Source organism: Octopus sinensis, linkage group LG15 (assembly GCF_006345805.1).
Source record: "Octopus sinensis linkage group LG15, ASM634580v1, whole genome shotgun sequence".
Taxonomy (NCBI): Eukaryota; Metazoa; Mollusca; class Cephalopoda; order Octopoda; family Octopodidae; genus Octopus; species Octopus sinensis.
In genome coordinates, this window is record NC_043011.1 from 32,322,623 (window position 1) to 32,346,870 (window position 24,248).

Consider the following 24,248-nt stretch of genomic DNA (forward strand, 5'->3'; position numbering starts at 1 on the left):
GTGTATGTGTGTGTGGCAGGGGGTTGTGTCTGTGTTTGTTCCACACCACTGCTTGACAACTGGTGGTCATGTGTTTATGTCCTTGTAACTTAGCGATTTGGCAAAAGAAGCCGATAGAATAAGTATGGGAAAGTTGACATTAAAACTATAATTAAGATATTTCATACATTCACACAGGCATAAGACCAGTTCTTGGACAGACTAAAGTAAACCTTGGAGAGAGAGAGGGAAGTCACTGAAAAGGTCGTGAGTTGCGATGAAAGAACTTTGACTGACAAACAACCAATTGATTGTTTAACCAGCACATTAAATAAAATGGTTGATTAGTTAGTTGGTTAGATATTCAACCAACTGATTAACAAATAAGAAGTGATACTGAACCAGTGCATGTGTCATTTATTATTGGTGCAACAACCCTCCCAAGACACAACAAAATAATTATGATGATCTGTTTTAAACATAATTTATTAAATTCACTTGCATGGGGATAGACCAAAACGGAGATGGTTGGATGATATTGATAATCTCGGTTGGTCACTACTGGGAATCCAAATGGAAAGTCCAATGATGGTTGCTTCTGACTGGACACTATGGAGGAGGTATCTGAGGACTGGACCCTATGGAGGAGGTGTCTGAGGACTGGAACCTATGGAGGAGGTGTCTGAGGACTGGACCCTATGGAGGAGGTGTCTGAGGACTGGACCCTATGGAGGAGGTGTCTGAGGACTGGACCCTATGGAGGAGGTATCTAAGAAATGGACCCTATGGAGGAGGTGTCTGAGGACAGGGTCCCATGGAGGAGATGTCTGAGGACTCTAACTTCACAACCATCCCAGGAATGGTAGGCAGAAGAAATGGATGGATGGATGGGAAATGAGAATCAGTACTGTAAGTTATTGAAACATATAACACTTATACTGTATAAAGCATATGCAGTAATGTACAAATATATAAAGCATATGCAGTAATGTACAAATGTCTGGGAAGTGATCAGTGTATGAGTCAGATACATGCTTGCGTGTGTATGGAGGGGAGAAAATCAGGTGTAGTGTTGGCAAATCTCAGGAATCATGGAAGTTTTGAAGGATGCAGTGCTCCGACAACTAACAACTGATGCCAGCAGTCTGTTCCATACTTCAGCAACTCTTAGCATGACACAATGTTTCCGAAAGTCATGGGAGCTGTGCTGTTTTCTGACTTTGTAAACTTGCCCACGGGTGTTAGACAGGTGGAGTTTGAAAAGGTGCTCAGAGTTATTGTTAGTAAGATGGTTAATAATTTTATGGGTGTCTGCCAAGTCAGCTGCCAGACGTCAAAGTTTCAATGTATCCAGTGGAGGAGACCTTAAGAATACACACACCCTTATGTCCACTTTAGCGGGCAGAATGTGTGGACAACCAGTAGAATTAAGATTAAAACCTGTCAAACGATGGAAAACCCTCTCACGGAGAAGTCAAAGTTCATCTGTACCTTGAGAGGAAATATGTGTTGGCAGTCATCTGTCAATCAAAACATTACATGGTGAGATGAGATGGCCAATGTCTGTTGCCATAGTGGATCAGTTAGGGTCTTGGAGTTGATGACTGGTAAAGACGGGAGGTGAGGAAGAGAGATATTATCTCTAGTTGTATGCGTACATCAGTCTTCTTAGGCAACAGGTTTTGATGGACTAAAGGACACTGAAGGACACATCATGGTACCAAAGATAGGATACAAACAATGGATGCTTCTGAAGACAGCCTCACATCCAATCAATTTGGTCAGTCGGCAATTTTCAAACTGACTTGTTAGTTCTATAAGACAAGACCAAAATGGTATGTGACAGTGATCTATAAAAAAACTGAAATATGTATTTTCATTTCTTCTCTGCAACAATTATGATATTTCGTGGAGAAATCTGTTCATTAAACAATGGTATCAAATACGCTCGACATCCATTTTCTTGGAGAAAGGCCAGACGGTCATAGTGAATCAAGGTTTCCAGAACGGGTTGTAACAAAACCTGCAAACACTGGAAGAAAAAGAGGTAAAACAAGGCAGATTAATGGCAGGGCATAGAAAAAAAATGAGAAAGAACCATCATTATAGAAGTTTGACATATTTCAGATGCAACAAAAAAACCTTTAATCAACTGTTCCTATCATTTATTGAAAGGAGACTGGAAAAACTTTCTGCCTTATCTTAAAGTAAGAAAACCAAAAATATTCTCTTACGATAAAGCACCTGTGCCGGTTCCATGCATAAAGCGCCTGTGCAAATGCCACTTATATATCACTTGCGCTGGTACCATATATAAAGCACCCGTACCAGTGTCACATATAAGGTACCTGTGCTGGTGCTGTGTATAAAGCACCTGCACTAGTATCATGTAAAAAGTATCCAGTTCGCATCATCAGTTTGGAACCCCTATCTTGCACAGAACATTGACCTCCTGGAATCTGTCCAGAGACGTGCAACCAAACGCATACCCTCCATCAGACACCTACCATATTCTGAGCGCCTTGTTTCCCTGGGCATGGATTCACTGAAGCTCCGGCGTTTGGCGACGGACTTGGTAAACACCCACAAAGTTATCAACCACCTCACCAACAACAACACTGAACACCTTTTTGATCTCCATGTGTCTAACACACGTGGACATGCCTACAAAGTCAGAAAACAATACAGCTCCCATGACTTTCGGAAACATTTTTTCACGCTCAGAGTTGCTGAAGCATGGAATAAACTGCCTGCGTCAGTTGTTGACTGCCATGACACTGCATCTTTTAAGGCCCTCATGCTTTCCGAAATCCGCCGAAACTTCACCTGATTATATATACACTTTAGATGAGTTGTAGTGCACCTGAGCACTGTACACAATTATTATTATTATTATTATTTACTCTGTAGAGTGGATGACATTAGGAAGGGCATCCAGCTGTAGCAATCATGCCAAAACAGACAATTGAGCATGGTTAGCTCTCTGGCTGGCCAGCTCCTATCAAACTGTCTAACCAATGCCAGCATGGAAGACGGACATTAAATGATGATGATGGTGTTCAAAGCACTCTGAACATAACAATAAAAATAAAATAACAAATCGATGAAATTGAAATCAAATTTGATGAGTGGCATCTGTGCTAGTGGAGCGCTAAGAGCACCATCCAAGCGTGATCGTTGCCAGAGCAGCTGACTGGCTTCCGTGCTGGTGGCACATAAAAAGCATCATTCAAGCGTGATCATTACCTGTGTCACCTTACTGGCACTTGTTCTGGTGGCACATGAAAAACATTTGAGTGAGGTCGTTGCCAGTGCTGCTGGACTGGTCCCTGTGCAGGTGGCACGTAAAAAACACCATTTGAGCATGGCCATTGCCAGTACCGCCTGACTGGCCCTCATGCTGGTGGCATGTAAAATTACCCACTACACGGAGTGGTTGGCGTTAAGAAGGGCATCCAGCTGTCGAAACTCTGCCAGATCAGATTGGAGCCTGGCGCAACCATTTGGTTCGCCAGTCCTCAGTCAAATCGTCCAACCCATGCTAGCATGGAAAGTGAACATTAAACGATGATGATGATGATGATGATGATACTTAATTTATTTTAGTAATTCTGAAAGAAAGTAGAGAGAGAACTTACTGTTATTGGTTCTATAAACTGGAAATTAGTCTGGTTGTCTGCGAATAGCTGGAGAAACTCCTTGCTAAGGTAATGTGCACGATCTTCTGACATTTCATAAAAATAGAAGAGAAATTACATCAGAATATTGAGCCTTCAGCTTGTAATTCAGTCACATCCAGCCCAAATATTCTACCTGTTTTATGTTCAAACTGACCTGATCCTATCTTTCACACCTATCATACAATGTTGTTCTAAAAATATACAAACACACTGTTGAAATCTTGAAGCTACAATGTAATATATGACTAATTCAAAACCATGAGAACAAATAAGAAATAATTTGACAAAGAAATCTGAATGCTATCATGTCCAGTAAATTCACTGTCATCAGTTCACTGCTGGGAAAGTTCACCATTATCAATTCACTGCAGGGGAAAGTTCACCGTAAGGAGCATTCACTGCGAAGAACATTCACTGTGAAGAAAGTTCACAAAAAATAGTTTACACAGAGATAAGTTCACAGTAAAAGAATAAAAAAGCCTTATTTTTTAACTCTAATGTTCATGGTGAATTGATAGCAGCAAACTCCCATGCATTGAACTGATGGTGGTGAACTTATCTGTAATTGAATGCTAAAGGGTGAATCATGCTACAGAAAGTGAGTGAATACACAAAATACTCATGTCTTTTAACAAATGTATAGGTTGGTCTATGTGATGATGTTTGGCTGAGTGGTTAGGCTGTTGGACTCATGATGATAAGGTTGCAAGTTCAGCTCCCTGTCTGGGCAGTGTATTATGTCTTGAGCAAAGCACAAGTTAACTTAGCATAAAATGGGTTTCAGTTATTGTAGAATAGTTGCTGTAAGTCTTTAAAATGCAAGATGTTAAGAGAACTTTGATGGCTACAGCACACTGGCTGGTGATAGATCTGACAGACTCATGAAATGAGAAATGGTGTGCTGTGATGTTTATGTATCTTCCAAGAAATTTGGCAGCGTAAGAGGAATTAAATCACTTCATCTAAAAACCTAAATCAAATTGCAGAGTTGATTTAATTATTGCTTTCAAATTTTGGCACAAGGTCAGAGGAAAAGGTCAGTTAAATCGACACTAATGCTCAATGGGTACTTAATTTATCGACCTCGAAAGTATGAAAGGCAGAGTCGACTTTAGTGGAATTTGAACCCAGAAGGTAGAGACAGATGAAATGCCACTAAGCAATTTGCCCGGTGTGCTAAAAATTCTGCAAGTTCATCACCTTAGAGTTGATTTGATTTACTCTTTTACTTGTTTCAGTCATTTGACGGTGGCCATGCTGGAGCACAGCCTTTAGTCAAAGAAATCGACCCCAGGACTTATTCTCTGTGAGCCTAGTATTTATTCTATTGGTCTATTTTGCTGAACTGCTAAGTTATGGGGGAGTAAACACACAAATATCGGTTGTCAAGTGATGATGAGGGCTTAAACACAGGCACACAGACACACAAACGTCGTGCTTCTTTCAGTTACCAAATCCACTTACAAAGCATTGGTTGGCCTGAGGCTATAGTATAAGACAGTTGCCTAAGGTACCATGCAGTGGGATTGAACCCGGAACCATGTGGTTGGGAAGCAAGCTTCTTTCCACACAATCACTCCTGCGCCTATATTTAAGTGTGTGTGTGTCTGTGTTTGCTCATCTCCACCATTGCTTGACAACCGGTGTTGGTGTGATTACGTCCCTGTAAGTTAGCAGTTTGGCAAAATAGACTGATAGGATAAGTACTAGGCTCGATTTCTTTGACTAAAAACCCTTTAACGCAGTGCTCCAGCATGGCCACAGTCAAATGACTGAAAAAAGTTAAAGAATAAAAGAAAGAATGGAGAAATAAAAGAAAGAATGGAGAAATAAAAGAAAGAATGGAGAAATTACCTGCAATATCTTGAATATTTGAAAGTACAGCATCAATGTAAGCCTCAGCTGTCGAATAATTGATCTTCTTTTTCACACGACACACTTGTTTTGACTGAGCAATGCCCTCTGGAAAATATTATACAAAGAATCTTAAATAATAATAATAATAATAGTAATAATGCCAATACATGCAGATAGAGAAATTAAGGCCAATAGGCCAGATATAATTGTCAGAGATCATGAAGAAAAAAAATGTCGCCTAATAGGGCAATTTTTAAGCTAGTTATATATAAATACATAGAAAAGCATTACCGATTAAGCATAAACAAAAGTAGGAAATGAATTTAGGAGATTGAGTGGTGGGGAGGCCCTTCCTAGAAATGGAATGAGATAATTTTATCTACCATAAAAACCCATGTAATTTATGCACATTTTTTTGCAAAAATAAAAATAAACTTTAGAGGGTGTATAAATTACATGAGTAGATAGTTTTCAGAATTTCTTTTGGTTGTAAAAAAATGTACAAAATGTAAACATTTGACTCATTTAATGTCAGAAAAGGTTTTTACAGAAAAAAATAATGGCTTAAATATGAAGTTGACGGTATAATGCTTACTTTTCTGTATAAATTTACTAAAAACCATTAAATGGTTAACTATTTTTTGAAGTCTGATGTTCATGCTAGTAAACACAGTCCAGGCCATATTTTACATTGTTTCGAGTTTCTACCTATCACAATGGGGCACCATTAACATACATAATGATATGAATATTCCTGACTGAAAAAAAATGTAATGATATAATGTTGATAGTATGTTTTTATTTTTGTCTGTTTATTATTTAGGCACAGTTTTAAGTTTGTTGTACTGTTTACACCAATTTCAAACATTGGCTCTATTGCCACATTCAAATGCATATTCAACATATTTAATTTCTCCTTCGTAGTAAATGATTCGTAAGTTCTGCTCATACTGACAATAACGGTAATGACAAATTTTAAAGTTTGCTTGACATTTTATAAGTGTGGAAGGGGTTAAACTTTTGATACTCCATATCAAAGATTCCAACAAGAATAGGTGGGAAAAAAATTCTGTTTACATAATCAGTTTGATCAGTCACCTTCCTCTGTCAGTTGAATAAAGTGTCATCTAAGCTGATGGTTATTGGTAATTAAACTTAATTTGCAACACTTGTGTGTATTTATCAGCTTTGTTTTTGTTGGTAATTCTTATCAACAACTTTGCCTGTTGACAACCGATGGTGAGGTCTTTACGTCCCCGTAACTTAGCAGTTCGGCAAAATTGACCGAAAGAATAAGTACTAGGCTTCCAAAGAATAAATCCTAGGGTCGATTTGCTTGAGTAAAAGGCGGTGCTTCAGCATGGCCGCAGTCAAATGACTGAAATAAGTAAATATATATATATTACACATACACACACACACACAGATACTCATACACAGATTCAAGAAAACCAGCTTTGTTATAAAGATAATGATTTGTTTGTTAAGGCAGAAAACATAATAAAAAAAGGTGAAGCATTTTCTAAGATAATGCTGGATGTTTACAACTAACCTTTTAGAAACAAGATTTCAAGCAACCCTCGCAATGTCACATTCTTTTTACAGTAGTCATACTGAGCTTCTGTTTGGTTCATCCACTGACTTCTGACAATATAAAATATTTGATTACTTTAAAGGGTTTTATAAAATGAAAATGGAGGATGATGATCATCATCGTCATCATCATCATCATCATTTTAATGATGTTACCATGGAAAAATGGACATTAAATGGAAGGAATGAATAAATGTATATTTGTGGATATACTGAAATCCTCTCCACTACATATGCACACATACACATATATACACACAAGTATCAAGGGTTAAAAAAAAAATGTTCATGTGAACTTTTCTTACTTTGTCTGCTGAGCTGCCAATCTCAGGGCGTAGACATTCAGATGAGAGGACCCATTGATCCCTTGTTGGATGCTAAAAGATTTCTTGGCCTTGGCACTCATGGGGAAGTTAGTGAATTGATGCTCATTGACTAGAAACAAAAGAAATAAAGTGGAATGGTTTACTAACAGACATTCAACACGAATGAATAAAACGAAAGTAAATACTCTTTACTCTTTTACTTGTTTCAGTCATTTGACTGCGGCCATGCTGGAGCACCGCCTTTAATCGAGCAACTCGACCCCGGGACTTATTCTTTGTAAGCCCAGTACTTATTCTATCGGTCTCTTTTGCCGAACCGCTAAGTAACAGGGACATAAACACACCAGCATCGGTTGTCAAGCAATGCTAGGGGGACAAACACAGACACACAAACACACACACATACATATATATATATATATATATATATACATATATACGACAGGCTTCTTTCAGTTTTCGTCTACCAAATCCACTCACAAGGCATCGGTCAGCCCGGGGCTATAGCAGAAGACACTTGCCCAAGATGCCGCGCAGTGGGACTGAACCCGGAACCATGTGGTTGGTTAGCAAGCTACTTACTACACAGCCACTCAAGCAATAGGAAAATGCTCCATTTTCAACTCCTTATACCTAGATACAGTTATTTGTGCTGTGCATGTTAAATGATAGATGAAATACACTATCCAAACCTCTTACCCACGACTATTGTCCAGAGGTGCATTACCTGATTAACACAATGGCAATTACACTATAATATAATAAAATAATATCAACACCACCTATATAAATTCCATATTGTTAATCATTAGACTACTTCCTACTGCTGGCTTTCTTAGATATCTGATCTGATATCTCCTCTAACTCGGTACAAGGCAAAGTCTAGTATATAACCCCATCTTTCTTTGAGCTCCTTAATGATAAGTAGTGCACTACTATTACCACCAGGTGTTTCCTTTCCAGGAAAACATGTCCTTATATTAAAAGTAGTCTCCACATCCTGTATAACATATTCGTATATCTCCTCTAACTCGGTACTAGGCAAAGTCTAGTATATAACCCCATCTTTCTTTGAGCTCCTTAATGATAAGTAGTGCACTACTATTACCACCAGGTGTTTCCTTTCCAGGAAACATGTCCTTATATTAAAAGTAGTCTCCACATCCTGTATAACATATTCGTATATAAAACAACATCCTACATCTTTCCAATTGATAAGTCAATTGCGCATAACACTACAATTTCTTAATAGCTAGGACTTACCATTTGATTGCCTTCGTACCCTCCCCCAACATTCAACCTATATCTGCAGAATACCCATAAATTCTGCGTATCTCTGCCTGCCTCACTTCATTCTTTAGCCTTAGCTTCATAAGGCGACGAGCTGGTAGAAACGTTAGCACGCCAGGCGAAATGCTTAGCAGTATTTCTTTTAAGGCAGCGAGCTGGCAGAAACGTTAGCACGCCGGGCGAAATGCTTAGCGGTATTTCGTCTGCATTACGTTGTGTGTTCAAATTCCGCCGAGGTCGACTTTGCCTTTCATCCTTTCGGGGTCGATAAATTAAGTACCAGTTACGCACTGGGGTCGATGTAATCGACTTAATACCTATGTCTGTCCTTGTTTGTCCCTTCTGTGTTTAGCCCCTTGTGGGTAATAAAGAAATAAGTATTTCGTCTGCTGTTACGTTCACAGTTCAAATCCTGCCGAGGTCAACTTAACCTTTGATCCTTTTGGGGTCGATAAATTAAGTAGCAATTACGCACTGGAGTCGATGTAATCGACTTAATCCCTTTGATTGTCCTTGTTTGTCCCCTCTATGTTTAGCCCCTAGTGGGCAATAAAGAAATAAGTAGTAACACTTCATAGTTATGTAATAGTTACTGTGGAAATGGTTTAAACTGCCGAAACAGGAAAAAATAAAATAAAAAGAAAAGTCAATATAAAACAACAAAAATGGTTAAAGAGGAACAACTTCTTTAAAACAACAATGATGCCCCTCCTCAGGAAAATAATGATTACAGAAGATTGCTGGTCACAGCTGTGATCAACGATCTTTTTCTTGTTCAATGGCATCCTTCTTTTAAAAGATTGTAGGGTTTGAGTTGAGTGTGAATTTATCGATCACAAAAGGGGGTCGATAAATTCGCACTCAGTGACAGTAAAGTACTGATGCTAGTTAAATTGAACTTTTCTTTTTCTATAATATGTCCTGATACCAAAAGCAGAAATAATTTATTAATTAATACAGTGGATAGCAGTAACGGTAGAGAACTGGACGAAAAGCCCGAGATGGGGGGGATGTATGTAGTTATCCCCCTTACATTCTGGCTTCAAATCTCGAAGTAAAACTGTGCATTTTCATTCCTTTGACGGTCAATAAAGTAAGTGTTAATCATATAGTGTGGACGATTAAGTTGACTGCACACTTCCAGTCAATATTAGTAGCCTTATACTTATTATAGAAATTATCATTATCAGTAATACTGCATGGTATCTCAAGGACTTTAACTTAAAAAGTCCAAGTAGATCTAAACTAGTGAAAGACATGATAGGACAACCTCCTTCCCAACGAAATCGTCGTCGCTGTAGTCACCATCGTCGTCGCCACCACCACCTCATGGAGCGACAGAGACCTTTGGAGATATGTTGTGCTAGAGAAGACCTGGCGAGTCAAGTGAGACCATAACCGTGGCCTATGCCAGGGTAGCATAACCAGCCCATTTAAGAATACTTTTCAATCATTGGGCAATAAACTGTGGTTGAGTAGACCTGTTGAGTCAAGTGAAATCATTGTCGTGGCCAATGCCAGTACTGCCTGACTAGCTCCCATGCTGGAGGCACGTAAAAAAGCACCATTTGAACGTGGCTATTCCCAGTGCCTCCTTGACCGGTTCCTGTGCCGGTGGCATGTAAAAAGCAACATTCGAGCGGAGTCATTGCCAGTGCCGCCTGACTGGCTCCTGTGCTGGTGGCATGTAAAAAGCACCATCCGAACGTGGCTGATGCCAGTGCCCCCTGACTGGTACCTGTGTTGATGGCATGTAAAAAACACCATTTGAGTGTGGTCATTGCCAGTGCCGCCTGACTGGCTCCTGTGCTGGTGGTATGTAAAAAGCACAATTCAAGTGTGGTCGATGCCAGCTCCCCCTGACTGGCCCTCGTACTGGTGGCACGTAAAAAGCACCCACTACACTCTTGGAGTGGTTGGTGTTAGGAAGGGCATCCAGCTGTACAAACCTTGCCAGGTCAGATTGGAGCCTGGTGCAGCTGCTGGCTTGCCAGTCCTCAGTCAAACCATCCAACCCATGCCAGCATGGAAAGCAGACGTTAAATGATGATGATGATGATATCTGTGTGTGTATGTCTTTGTGTCTGTGTTTGTCTTCCACCACCTTGACAACTGGTGTTGGTGTGTTTATGTCCTCCATAACTTTGTGTGGTTCAACAAAAGAGACCGATAGACTAAGTACCAAGCTTTAAAAAATAAAAGGCAATGGGGTTGATTTGTTTGACTAAATTGCTTCAAGGTGGTGCCCCAGTCTAATGACCGGAAAAGGTAAAAGATAACAAAAGATAAAACGATGACCTGTTTGACAGAGCTGTCCATTCATGTGTGAATCAGATATATTCTAACAATGGAATTTTTGAGAAAAAGCCTAAAATCGAATCAAAAATGGAGATAGATGTTTACTGAAGAACTTCACAGCAGACATGATAAGAACTCACTGTTATAATCCATTTTGTGGTAGCAACAACTGATACATGACAATATACGAGCTTGGTTTAGCTGCAGGAAGATGTTCATGACTGTTGGTGTCAAATCTCCACAACAATGTAACCCCATCAACATTACAGGTTCTTCTGCGGAGGATGGTGCTGTTGTAGGAGGTCTTTTATGTTGTTGTTGATGGTTACTGAGGGCTTCTTCAAACTGTTGCAGGCATTCTTTTGACTGCTTCAATTGAAGGATGCAAGTGGAAAATTTACAAGTTGGAAGCTGTTCAATTTCTGTGAGGGAAGAAAGTGAAAAGCAAAAATAGATCTGAAGCATTACAAAGCACAGCAGTAAAATGGTAAATTGGTTATTTGAAGTTATGGAATAATTCTTACCAAACTGAGCAGCACGCATTTCAGATTTGTGAGCAAAAATTTCATGGCATTCAATGCCCAAAATATCATAGCCATGCGTAGAAGATAATGCATGATCTATGTAACCCTGTGGATTAAGAGATTAAATGAAAGATTAGAAATAAATCCTTGTCTTCTTGCTGCCTCTGCTCCACAATAACAACAACAAAGTTACTTAGTAAACTAATGAGGGATCCTTAATGAAATTGCACAAACTGTTAAACATAGTAGCCAAATCTCATTCAAATCATATCCTACAATCTCAAAAAGGGAAGGATGAATGTGACAATGTAGTTCTAGATATATAAATTTATGGATGGCCACAGTTGGAATGCTTCTTTGATCATATGCTTGTTCAACTTCTTAAACTACACAGCCATACCTGTGCTTATTTTCTCAGAACCACTTTAGACTATTTAATAAAGTGAGGAGGCGTGGTTTGCAAGTGGCCTGTGCTGATGCCATGTAACAGCGCTTGTGCGGTGCCACATTAAAAGCACTCAGCACACTCTGTAAAGTGGTTGGCATTTGGAAGGGCATCCAGCCGTGGAAACCAAGCCAAATCAGACTGGAACCTGGTACAGCTCTCCAGCTTGCCAATCAAACCATCCAACCCATGCCAGCATGGAAAGCAGACATTAAAGGATGATGAAGGTGATGATGATGACGACTGTCACTACTACTACTACTACTACTACTACTACTGCTGCTGCTACATAAACCTGATGATTGCGTAGCACATGAAGGTACTAGTTTTATAACAATAAATATATAAAATTCTATTATTATAATATTGTGAAAATTGTAAATAATAAAACGTAAAAATCAGACTAGATTGGAATTTGATTGATTAACATATTCTTCAATACACAATCATACAAACTCGGATGTGTGTGTGTGTGTGTGTCTATACACAGTTGAATGTGTGTGTGTTTGTTTCTTCTGTTCCTTGGCAATTAGTGTTGGTTTGTTATGTTCCCATACTTAGCAGTTTGGCATAAGAGATTGAAAGAGTAAATACCAGACTGAAAAAAAGATTAGCACTAGGGTCAATTTGTTCTACCAAATTCTTCAAGGCAGTGGCCCAGCATGGCTACGGTCCAACGAATGAGACAAGTAAAAAGTAAAAGAAAAAAACAAAAAAACGAAAGATAAAGATTGCATAAAATATTTCACATTATCCAGTAAATGCTGTGTTGTGCTGTGCATAAAATAATTAAAATTAGTTTAAACTTGTTTCAAGGCAAAAAGCAATACTCACCAGACCAGAACCAACATCAACCAAAGTATGGATGTTTGCACAAGAGGCTAGATTATGAACAAGACTTGACATGGCAGTTATTTCATGTTTTTTCTTCATACTCAGGCCATCAGTGAAAAATGAATTAAGTGGTGGAGGATCAAAGTTGTCCAACTGTTTCCGGTGTGTAGACAACTCTATGCATGTCTCAATGTATTCTTTCAGGCTGTCTGGACAGTTACTCTGTAACACAAATAAAAACAAATTCATTCTTTATTAAGCCAAAAAAGGTCTTCAGATTTTCCAACATAGAAGAAATGAGTATTTGTAATAGTCGTGTATTTCTATTAAGGATTTGACAATGGTTGTTTCTTGTAGTCACATACAAACATACACAGATGTGTACATATGCTGTAAATCCTTGAGTATAATCCACATTTTTTCCCCAAAATTTAAAGGTCAAAATCCGTAGTGCGTACTATATATGAGGTTAAAAATGAAAAATATTTTCTAAGCAATGTCCGAGTCTCTATTTGCTGTCCAGCAATGTTTATTCAGACGCATTTTGTGATGTCGGGCGCAAAAATACCTTAAGCTAAGCCTGAAAGCAATGAAGTCATAAAAGAATCACCCATAACTTGCAATAAGCAACATTTATTAAACGTTATTACTGTTATTTCTTTATTTTCTGCAAACAAAATGCACAAAAAAGCTACACGTTTGCATTATGTTATATATACAATAATAATAAAGGACGTTACCGTATACATTTTTACAAACCAGGGGCGTTATATAGACCTCCTTGACTCAAGTTAGAGAAGGGGTGCGTACTATACACAAGGTTTAGGTTTTTCAGAGGTACAGCCCCCTAAAAATACCCTGCGTATTATACTCAAGGGTGGACTATACTCGAGGATTTACGGTATACATTACATACATGATGGTAGTCTTCAAAGTTCAAGAAAGATGGTTCTGCAATTTGTTGCTGAATAAACTGCACAAATGATGATGATGAATTCCAATATTTTAAATCTGGGTTTGTCCCTGTTAATGGGGGTGGCCAGATCTACCTCACTTTTATAGCAACTGCTCTCACACTATCTCACCTATTTTTGGGCATCCTCCCTCCTCAATCCCCTCCTCCACCTGTACCCTCCACATTTTCTTTGGCCAACCTCACTTTCATGGTTCATTCACTTTGAACTCAAGCACTCTCCTCAGAACATGATCCACATCCCTCCTCAACACATGTCCAAACCACCGCACTCCATTCACCCTTGCCAGTTGTTCCATCGATTCCTCCAACCCCAACATCCTCATCAAGTCCTCAGCCTTCCCTTTATCCAACAGTTTCACATCACACATTGCTCTTGCCATTGCTCTCTCAGTCCTTCTCAAAACTGCCATTTCGTTTTCCCTCAGACACCATGCCTCACTCCCATACAGCATTGTAGATCTCACGCAACTCTGATAAACCCTTCCTTTCATCTTCAAGGAGAACCTTTTCCCATTTAATAACACTCCACATTCCCTGAACTTTACCCAGCCAAGTCTCACTCTTGGCATCACAGCTGCTCCACATCCACCACTTACATCCACCCTATTTCCCAAATAACAAAAGTGATCAAATGTTTGTGCTGTATGTTAGCTCATTCCCACCATGAAATTGATGTTGCCTGAACAGCTGTAGGTGTCAAAGTGATCACACGGCAATGTGAACTGAAGTCTTTTGCTAAAAAAAGAACAATGTAATCTCAACCAATCCAAGAATTGAAACCGTGATCTTGTGATCATGAGTTCAGCAGCCTAACCACTAGGCCTCATGCCCTCAACATTAAAGAATTATCTGGATAGATACTCTCTAATACTTGGAAATTTGTTGCTGCTGTTGTTAAACATTAGGTAAGCTATGACTGAGCAAACCTATGATCAAAGGCATTCCTACCATGACCATCCAATCTTAATTTTTCAGGAATAGTGTACACTGATTTACAATAACCAATGTATTGTTTTTGAAAAAAACATTAGAAGCTAGTGTCACCATGGCACTATGTAGAAGCTCTCCTGACTTCCAAGTTTATTATTTTTTACATTAGTACAATGTCTCTCTCTTTACTCTTTTACTTGCTTCAGTCCCTTGACTGCGGCCATGCTGGAACACCGCCTTTAGTCGAGCAAATTGACCCCAGGACTTATTCTTTGTAAGTCCAGTACTTATTCTATCAGTCTCTTATGCCGAACCGCTAAGTTACAGGGACGTAAACACACCACCAGACAGAAACATACGTTGCCGGGTCTAGTGCCAGTGCATGTTGTTCATTGCCGGGTCGCAGTAAAAATTTCTCACTAAATCAAGAGCTAAGTTTCTTATCACATTTCAGCCCGGGCCAGTTTTCTTGCTTATGAGCTAGTTGGAGCTTTTTATGAGAGTAATTAATATTCATTGGACTTTAGTTTTCACACCTGGAATGGCATAATCATGGAAAATTAGCAGGACTGTGCACATGCCATTAGTCGGACAAAAAAGAAGGCAGAAGAAAGTGAAAAACTCGAGTTTGGCCGCAAAATAGCATGATTTTGAAAATACATATAAATCTTGTTTGTTGAGTTTTGGTTTCCCACCCAACTCAGTTCTGTGCAATCAGTGTCACGACGGGAATGCATGGGTTGGGAGTTTGACTGGCAGAGGCGTCCAATCAAAAAACAGCTGGCAGTCTATTGGCGTATCTAGCTGTACGCATGCACCGCATACAAATTTCTATGTTTTAGCGATTTTGAATGGATATGCCAATAACTTATGGGCATAAGGGGTCAGTTTATCGATTTTTTTAATGGCTTTCCGGGGAGACTGGGGAAATGATAAGATCTTCACAACCACCCTCAGACAGTTTTGAAAGCCCATAGAAAATGCGAGCCTTTTACATGAAAAACTGTGGATTTGTATAAAGGACACACAGACACACGGATACACAGACATTTTGCTGTTTATAGATATAGAGATGAGAAAACAACAAGAAAACACTCATTCCTCAATAGAATATTTTGATGACAACTGACAAAATGGAGGAGAAATAATTATTATATTTACCGTTATTGTTCCTTCTGTTAGGTGTTTAAGTTGTTCTGTTGACAATGTTATTAAATAATCCAGCCACTAGAAACGAAACAAAGAAATTGAAACAAAAACATTTTGGAGAGTTTTAAGGTATAAAAAATTGAGCAATGAATGATAGAGATTATTTTTTTAAATACTGACCTTGCTCTTAATAAAATAACATGTTGGATTAATAGCTCATGCATTATCAGTTAACCCTTTAGCATTCTGATTACTCCGCCAAATGTAATGCTTATTTATTCCCATTGTTTTGAATTAATAATGTGTTATCTCTTTGAGAATTTTATGATGTAATTGTAATATATATATATAGGCAAAATTAATAGAGGACACATAAGTGACCGAAGGTACTGACCAGCACCAGCTCTTGCCAGAAACAAGAGTTAAAATAACTCAAAAGCCACAAAGCACTGTACTTAATGACTGACGAAGGGAGGTAAGTCCCCACTGTATATAACAATTTTGGATTTTGAGGCATAGCAGCTTAATCCTTGTCAGTGACTCTTAATGCTTAGAGTTAAACTCAACTACCGCTGTCAGTCTTATAAGAAAAACCGTTGAAAACTTGTGCTGATTTTCAAAGCAGTAAAAGTGCAAACAACAAATTAAATGGGCGGTGCTGGTCAGTACCCTCGGTCACTTTTGTGACCTGTATTAATTTTGCCTTTAGATTCAAATTGCTAATAAGCTACCCATTTAATTTGTTTTATATATATATATATAATTTAAAAATAGGATAAAATCTTTATAAGAAATTATCAAGTAGTTAGCGTGAAAAACCTAACCTCATAAGGGAAAAATTTGTTAATTATTCCCTTTAAATATATTTATTTATATTAAGGGCATTACTATACATAAATGCCTCATGCTAGGTGGGACTCAAAGTCAAAACTAGTTTTGACTTTAAGGGTCCCTCCTAGAATGAAGCATTTATGTATAGTAATGCCCTCTTAATATATATATATATATATATGGAATTAGCATCATCTTGTCCTGTGTATGAATTTTCTCTTTGTTCCATTGTTTGGTTTCCTGTTCAAATTTTGAAACTTATTATTTGATGAAATGCTATGCATGCTTTTTATTTCTTACTATTTAATATATGTTGCCAGCTCTGTCTGGCACCTGTGCGGGTGGCACGTAAAAAGCACCCACTACACTCACGGAGTGGTTAGCGTTAGGAAGGGCATCCAGCCGTAGAAACACTGCCAGATCTGACTGGGCCTGATGAAGCCTTCCAGCTTCACAGACCCCAGTTGAACCGTCCAACCCATGCTAGCATGGAGAACGGATGCTAAATGATGATGATGATGATGATGATGTATGTGTGTGTGTGTGAATGTGTGTGTGTGCATGTGAAAGTGTATGGCTCAGTTGTTAGGGTGTTGTACTCATGATTATGAGATCGTGGTTTCAATTCCCACACAGGGTGTTGTATAGTGTCCTTGAGCAAAGCATTTCATTTGATGTTGCTCTGCAATCATTTCGTCATTCAACATGTGGCACGTTGTACACCTGTACAGGTAATAGTGATGTTCTGAGATGGGAGAAGGCTGCAAATGATCGCCCATGTTGCGGACAAATACTGCGAGGTGAAGAAAAAGAGGAACACACTTGTCGGAAGGAAAAGCCAGTAGTGCTGACAGCGAGCTCCTTCAAATGCAGTTGCTGTATGCGTGACTGCCACTACGGTGTGGGCCTCTACAGACACAGGAGGCAGTGTACCACCATTAGCAGCTGACAAGATTTCTTTGGGCACAGATCCATGGCCTCCCAAGACTGATGGATGCCTACTTCACACACACACACACACAAAATAGGTGCAGGTGAGGCTTTGTGGTAAATTCACTTCTGAATCACCTGGTTCTGGGTTCAGTCCCCATGCATGGCATCTTGGGCATGTGTGTTCTACTATAGCTTTGAACAAACCAAAACCTGGTGAATTGATTTGATAGACAGAAACTGCAAAAAATGGCCTATTTTATGTGTGTGTGTGTGCAAGCATGTGAATGAGTTCTTATTTTCCCTCATTTTCATGGGTTTGCTAGTTGTATATAATAGTTCACTACAAAAGCATATCTGATATGTTGCATGGTCTTTGTAAGCAAAAAGGCTCATTTCAATAGTGATGTTTGCTTTCAGGGAAAATAGGTGTGGGTTGGTAACAGGAAATGCATCCAGCTGTAGAAAATTCATCTCCAGTTTGTTCTGATCCAAACGATGCAAGCATGGAAAAGCAGTCGTTAAAACAATGATGATGATGACAATAATTATAATGATGACAATGATGATGATGAATTCTGAGATCTACTTGATCAAGGCTTGCCTAGGGCAAACAAGAATAACAGCTGCACATCCTAACACCTTATCCCATTTCACATTTTAAGGGGTAATATATCTCAGGTAACAGAACTTACTCCTGCAGGGGCCTTCTTCCAAACTTCTTCCACAAAGAATTTTGTAAACTGGAAGTCATAAATCCATTGGTGTTTGGAAATAAAGTTGAAGAGTTGTGTAATGTGGTCCTCTTTAACTATGTGTTCATGTTGTAGTAAAGTGTCGGCAATGTGGTTGCTCATTCTTTATCTGAAAAAAAATAATTTTCTGAATTATTTTACGGCAAAAGAATTATAGCATAAATATTGGTTTCGAAGTTTCATTTTTTCAGGGTCAATAAAAGAAGTACCAGTTGTGTACATAGGTTGATGTTATCAACTAAAAACCTCCACAAAATTTCAGCCCTTGTGCCTATAGTAGAAAGAGTTATTAGTATTATTAGTATCATTAAGGTGGCAAGGTGGTAGAATCATTAACACACTGGACAAAAAGCTTAAGAGCATCTTTTCTGTCATTATGTTCTGGGTTCAAATCCCACCAAAGTCATCTCTGCTTTTTATCTTTTCGGGGTCGATAAAAGAAGCAACAGTCAAACACAGGGGTCGATGTAACTGACATGTCCTCTCTCCTGAAATTGCTGGCCTTTTGACAAAATTTGAAACCATAACTATTATTATTATTAGTAGTAGTAATTCTGCCAAGTTCCACTTAGCCTTTCATTTTTTGGGGGTTGATAGCATAAGTACCAGTTGAGTACTGGGGGTGATGTAATCAACAATCCCCTTCCCCCAAATTTCAGGCCTTGTGCCTATAGTAGAAAGGATTATTATTATTATTATTATTATTATTATTATTAGGTCAACTTTACTTTTCATCCTTTCAGTGTTGATAAATTAAGTACCAGTGAAACACTGGGGTCAATGTAATCGATTTAATTCCCTCCCACAAGCTGCCCTTAAGGCAAAAATTTGAAATCTTTATTATTATTATCATTATTCCACTGTCATTTTGCCTTTCAACCTTTTGGGGTCAATAAATTAAGTACCAGTGAAACAGTGGGGTCAATATAATCGACTTAATCCCCTCCCACAAGCTGCTCTTGAGGCAAAAATTTGAAATCATTATTATTATTATTATTCTGCTGAGGTTGACTTTGCCTTTCATCCCTTTGGAGCTGATAAAATTAAGTACCAGTGAAACACAGGGGTTGATGTAATCAACTAGTCCCCTCCTTGCAAATTTCAGGCCTTGCACCCTGAGTAGAAAGGATTATTATTATTATTATTATTATAAAGGTAGCAAGCTCACTGAATCATTAATATATTGGACAAAATGCTTAGCAGTATTTCTTTTGACTGTTTATGTCCTGAGTTCAAATACTGCTGAGGTCAACTTCGCTCATCATCCTTTGAGGGGGTCAATGAAATAAAGTGCCAGTCAAGTATAGGGGTTGATGTAATTGACCATATCTTTACCCTTAAAAAATGGTATATCCACCCTAAAAACAAAGACACACACAGATATTCCGTAAACTGAGATATAAGCCATAGCACCGTAAATTTTTATGCTAGCATTTAATGGTCTACAAGATGGAAAACATTTCACCATTTAGCATTCAAATTACTCTTACTCTCTCTTTAACTCTTTTACTTGTTTCAGTCATTTGACTGCGGCCATGCTGGAGCACCGCCTTTAGTTGAGCAAATTGACCCAGGACTTATTCTTTGTAAACCCAGTACTTATTCTATCGGTGTCTTTTGCCGAACCGCTAAGTTACGGGGACGTAAACATACCAGCATCGGTTGTCAAGCAATGCTAGAGGGACAAACACAGACACACAAACATATACATACATACATATATATACATATATACGACAGGCTTCTTTCAGTTTCCGTTTACCAAATCCACTCGCAAGGCATTGGTCGGCCCGAGGCTATAGCAGAAGACACTTGCCCAAGATGCCATGCAGTGGGACTGAACCCAGAACCATGTGGTTGATAGGCAAGCTACTTACCACACAGCCACTCCTTGCCTACTTTTTTTACAATAGGACAAATTTATATTATTTACTCTCAACCGAAGCAAGGCTCTACAACCTCACTACCTCCTGCCGGTTCCCGCCGCCAAAAAAGTAATGCTTGTTGTGTGACATTCACCATCATCGTTTAATGTCCGCTGACAGAATTGAAAGCATTTTGTTTTCTCGTGCTATTATTGGATGGAAGCACTCCGTCGGTTATGACGACGAGGGTTCTGGTTGATCCGAATCAACGGAACAGCCTGCTCGTGAAATTAACGTGTAAGTGGCTGAGCACTCCACAGACACGTGTACCCTTAACGTAGTTCTCGGGGATATTCAGCGTGACACAGAGAGTGACAAGGCCGGCCCCTTGAAATACAGGTACAACAGAAACAGGAAGTAAAAGTGAGAGAAAGTTGTGGTGAAAGAGTACAGCAGGGATCACCACCATTCCTGCCGAAGCTTCGTGGAGCTTTTAGGTGTTTTCGCTCAATAAACACTCACAACGCCCGGTCTGGGAATCGAAACCGCGATCCTATGACCGCGAGTCTGCTGCCCTAACCACTGGGCCATTGCGCCTCCACCCGTGCTATTATTACAATAATTAATGAATGATCATTGATTCAATATGAAATATTATTGTTACAAAAACAGTAGTATCTTTCTTTTTATTTTTCATTACAATCTTAAATCTTTGATAAAATTTAAAAAATGATTGTTTAAATAAACCTATTTCAAGAAAGTATCAAGCAGCTGCGAGATAAAAGTCTGCGGCCCACAGCCTTGATCTAACGTGTCTTCTCTTTTTTAAAAGACAGTAGAGTGTGATCTGAAAGAGGATTAGCTGCTATTTCTAGCAGATCCAGAAACCATGTAAAGATACCCTCATTAGTTTGGACAGTAATTACTGAATCATTAGCATCTCTAAATTGGAACAGAGGAACAATTTTTATAGATTTTATGTTGGGAAAAAAATGCTCATTTCCAGATATCTGTTGAAAATATTGATTATGTAGCTTACTTATCAAGTGGACGTTATGCTTGATTATGGATAATGATATTTCATGATAAAATGTAAAACATTGTTAAGCCCCAGACCAGTAGCAGAAACTTATTTTTACATAATTCATTACTACCTGACTGATAGCATCTCTTCAGCCTCCCCAACTTGTGCATCTCCCTCCCCTCAACCTTGCCCCAATCTTTTCAGATGTTGTCTACTTCCTCTTCCACTATCTCTTTCCTCAAACACTCTTGCCCCCCCTCCCATTATTGTTCCTGCTACTTGGAGCGCCACTTGGACACCTCATCACCACTGGCTATCTCCTTGGAGATATTTCTAATTCATTCTCTCTTACTCCCCTAAATGTGTGTAGTCATGTAACCCCTATACAGCAGGAACCTCGCTCTACCTTCAACTTCTTCCCTCATACCTTAAACCCCATCTAACATACAGATGCAATATATTCTCTCTCTGGGTTTGACCTGTGAGCTACATGGTGATCTCAAGAGTGCCAGTGGCATGAAACAAAAGCACTCAGTACATACTATAAAATGGTAAGTGTTAGGAAGAGCATCTGGCCATAGAAACCATGCCAAAGTAGACACTGGAGTATGATGTAGTCCTCTGATGCATCAGTTCCTGTCAAACTGTCCAACCTATGCCATTATGGAATATCATCATCATCATTTAGTGTCCGTTGTCTGCTAAATGATGATGATGTTCCATTTTGGCACAGGTTGGACAGTTTAACAGGAACTGATGAATCTAAAGATTACATCATACTCCAGTGTCTAATGGCCAGATGCCCTTCCTAACACCTACCATTTTACACTGTGTACTGAGTGCCTTTGTTTCATGCCACCAGTGCTGGATTGACCCATTAAGCAAAATAAGCATGTGCTTAGGGCATCAAAGGATGGGGGCACCACAGTAATGAAAATGGTTTACGACACTAAAGAAATCACTTTAAACTTGCTAAAATAATATTCGTGATGCCTTATCTCTACTAAGTATAGAAGCAGAAATTTTACGTAAAATTAATTTTAACAATATTGAAGACTTTGCAATTAAATTAAAAAAAAGAGAAAACTTTTCAAATATAAATAAAGTGGGATTATACAAAAATGAACATTATTTTCCATTTTACTGTTGGTTTTGTTTCATTTTGAAAAATAAAAAATTATTTTATGGTTTATTATTGTTTACATTTTGAACCATTTATGTATACTTGAGGGCACCAAAACCTTTTAAGTGCTGAGGGCCTCTATGGGTGTTAATCTAGCCCTGCATGCCACTGAAAGATGCTAAATGATGGATGATGAATTTATAGGTTTAAATTCTTTGAAAACTATAAAATCTTCTTACTGACATTTTCCCTTATTTTTTAGAATTTATTTTATAAGTTAGTGAGTATGTCTGTGTGCAGTTGGGGTGGGTGGGGTGTGGAGCCCAGGGATTTTATGGTTTCTTTCAGATTGGTGAAAATGATATACTGATACTTAGCTTGACTATTTGTAGGTTGATATCTGCAGGAAAAGTGTGGGTTGGGAGAGAATTAGAGTTTGGTTTGAATGACTGTAACGAGTCGGACCCCACAGCTACTTGGATTAAGCTAAAATATCATGCGGTTGGGTAACATTTTCTTTTTCACTTCTATTCTAAACAGGACTCATATACTAATAACTTAGACTTCTCCAGGACAATATGAAAATATGAGAAACTGTCGCTATCTACCAAGCTACCTATATATGTAGCTACCATAAAATATTCCTGGATGCCGCAGTTAATGAGAGGGTCACTGCTTCCGTAGCCGAACGGAAGAAAAACCTGAAGCATCGGGACCTGACAGTGAACTATCTCTTCCAACCTGTGGCGTTTGAGACGTTCGTAGGGACTGGGCCACTAACCGCGAAGTTCTCGTCAACGTTGGCAGCTCACCTCACCGATGTGTCAGGTGATGCTCGTGAGGGTGTTTGGCTTTCCCAACTCCTTAGCCTCGCAATCGCCCGTGGTAATGCCGTGAGCGTGATGGATTGCTTCAATAGGTTCCGTTAAACCTTACGGTGTGCGACCAGTTGAGATAAAAAAAAAAAAATCCCACAAATGGTTTCAATACAGTTTTGTACCCAATTTACTATTTTGCTCGTGTGGACCCCCAAGGGTCATATGGACCTTGGTTGAGAATCATGGGTCTAAGGAATTTTGACCGTCATCATCCCATCTTTTTTTTTTTTGGATGGGCGAGAATATTGTCAAGGACTACATCCAATAAGTAGCTTCCATATTTAAACCGGTGGAATATGATTTGAGGCAGGTTTGGCTGTTGTTTCTAGAGTGCCGAGTAACCAGTAAAGGCTTCCTCGTGCTGTAGTACCGATCTATATTAAAAGGAAAATACCACGTAATCTGGAAAGAAGTCATATTTAATAATGATCCAATGCCGGAAGGGGATTATATCACATGTCTGGAGACAATAATTCTTCCAAAATATCGTCTTCTTGTCTCAATGTGCAGAGGGACAGAAGGACAGGGTGTGTACGAATATTGCTTTTTGTTTTGAAAGACGCACGTGTACATTTTTCACTAAAATGTGACATGTTTAGCGATTAATTCATTAAATGAATATATTTCCCCTTCAGACAGATTTAAATAATAAAAGAAATAATGATAATTAAAATAATTAAAAAAAAAAAGGTTCATTCAAAGAAATGTAGAGGACGAACCCGTTAAGTTAGCATTAAGGAATTGGTGGAGCTGATAATATAAATAAGTGTGAACATGTAGTTTCGAACAAAGTAAGTCTGATTGGTTTTAGTGAAAGTAGATTTCGAAGAATAAAAGCATTGCAGTAAAACATGAAACAGCGAAAAACAAAATAATTATTATTTTAGATTCTATTAAATGGTTATCTAAAAAGAAATTAAAAGAATATGATGTAATACGGTTGGGAAGGATGAAAAAGTGA

General features: G+C 38.7%; 1 protein-coding gene across 2 annotated transcripts; it reads right to left on the reverse strand.

Moving 5' to 3' along the window:
- Positions 1-1,182: 1,182 nt before the first annotated feature.
- On the reverse strand, positions 1,183-24,068 carry LOC115219816 (protein RRNAD1-like). Of its 2 annotated transcripts, none has more exons than XM_029790095.2 (11): positions 24,007-24,068; positions 18,338-18,506; positions 15,894-15,959; positions 12,827-13,048; positions 11,548-11,653; positions 11,164-11,445; positions 7,415-7,544; positions 7,069-7,160; positions 5,514-5,621; positions 3,618-3,703; positions 1,183-2,011 (listed from the first exon to the last, which is right to left on the reverse strand). In XM_029790095.2, exons 2-11 carry the CDS (start codon positions 18,497-18,499, stop codon positions 1,856-1,858), a joined length of 1,410 nt encoding a protein of 469 aa, XP_029645955.1. In that variant the 5' UTR covers positions 18,500-18,506; positions 24,007-24,068; the 3' UTR covers positions 1,183-1,855. The 2 variants fall into 2 exon arrangements, with proteins under 2 accessions (XP_029645955.1, XP_036365499.1); XM_036509606.1 differs by lacking the exon at positions 24,007-24,068 and adding an exon at positions 19,126-19,145.
- Positions 24,069-24,248: the final 180 nt, after the last annotated feature.

Coding starts and splice junctions, on each gene's coding strand:
- LOC115219816 (XM_029790095.2), bottom strand. CDS start 18,499: ATGAGCAACCACATTGCCGACACTTTACTACAACATGAACACATAGTT. Junction 15,960..18,337: donor GGAAGAAGGCCCCTGCAGGA/GTAAGTTCTGTT, acceptor TTTCGTTTCTAG/TGGCTGGATTATTTAATAAC. Junction 13,049..15,893: donor TAACAGAAGGAACAATAACG/GTAAATATAATA, acceptor TTTGTGTTACAG/AGTAACTGTCCAGACAGCCT.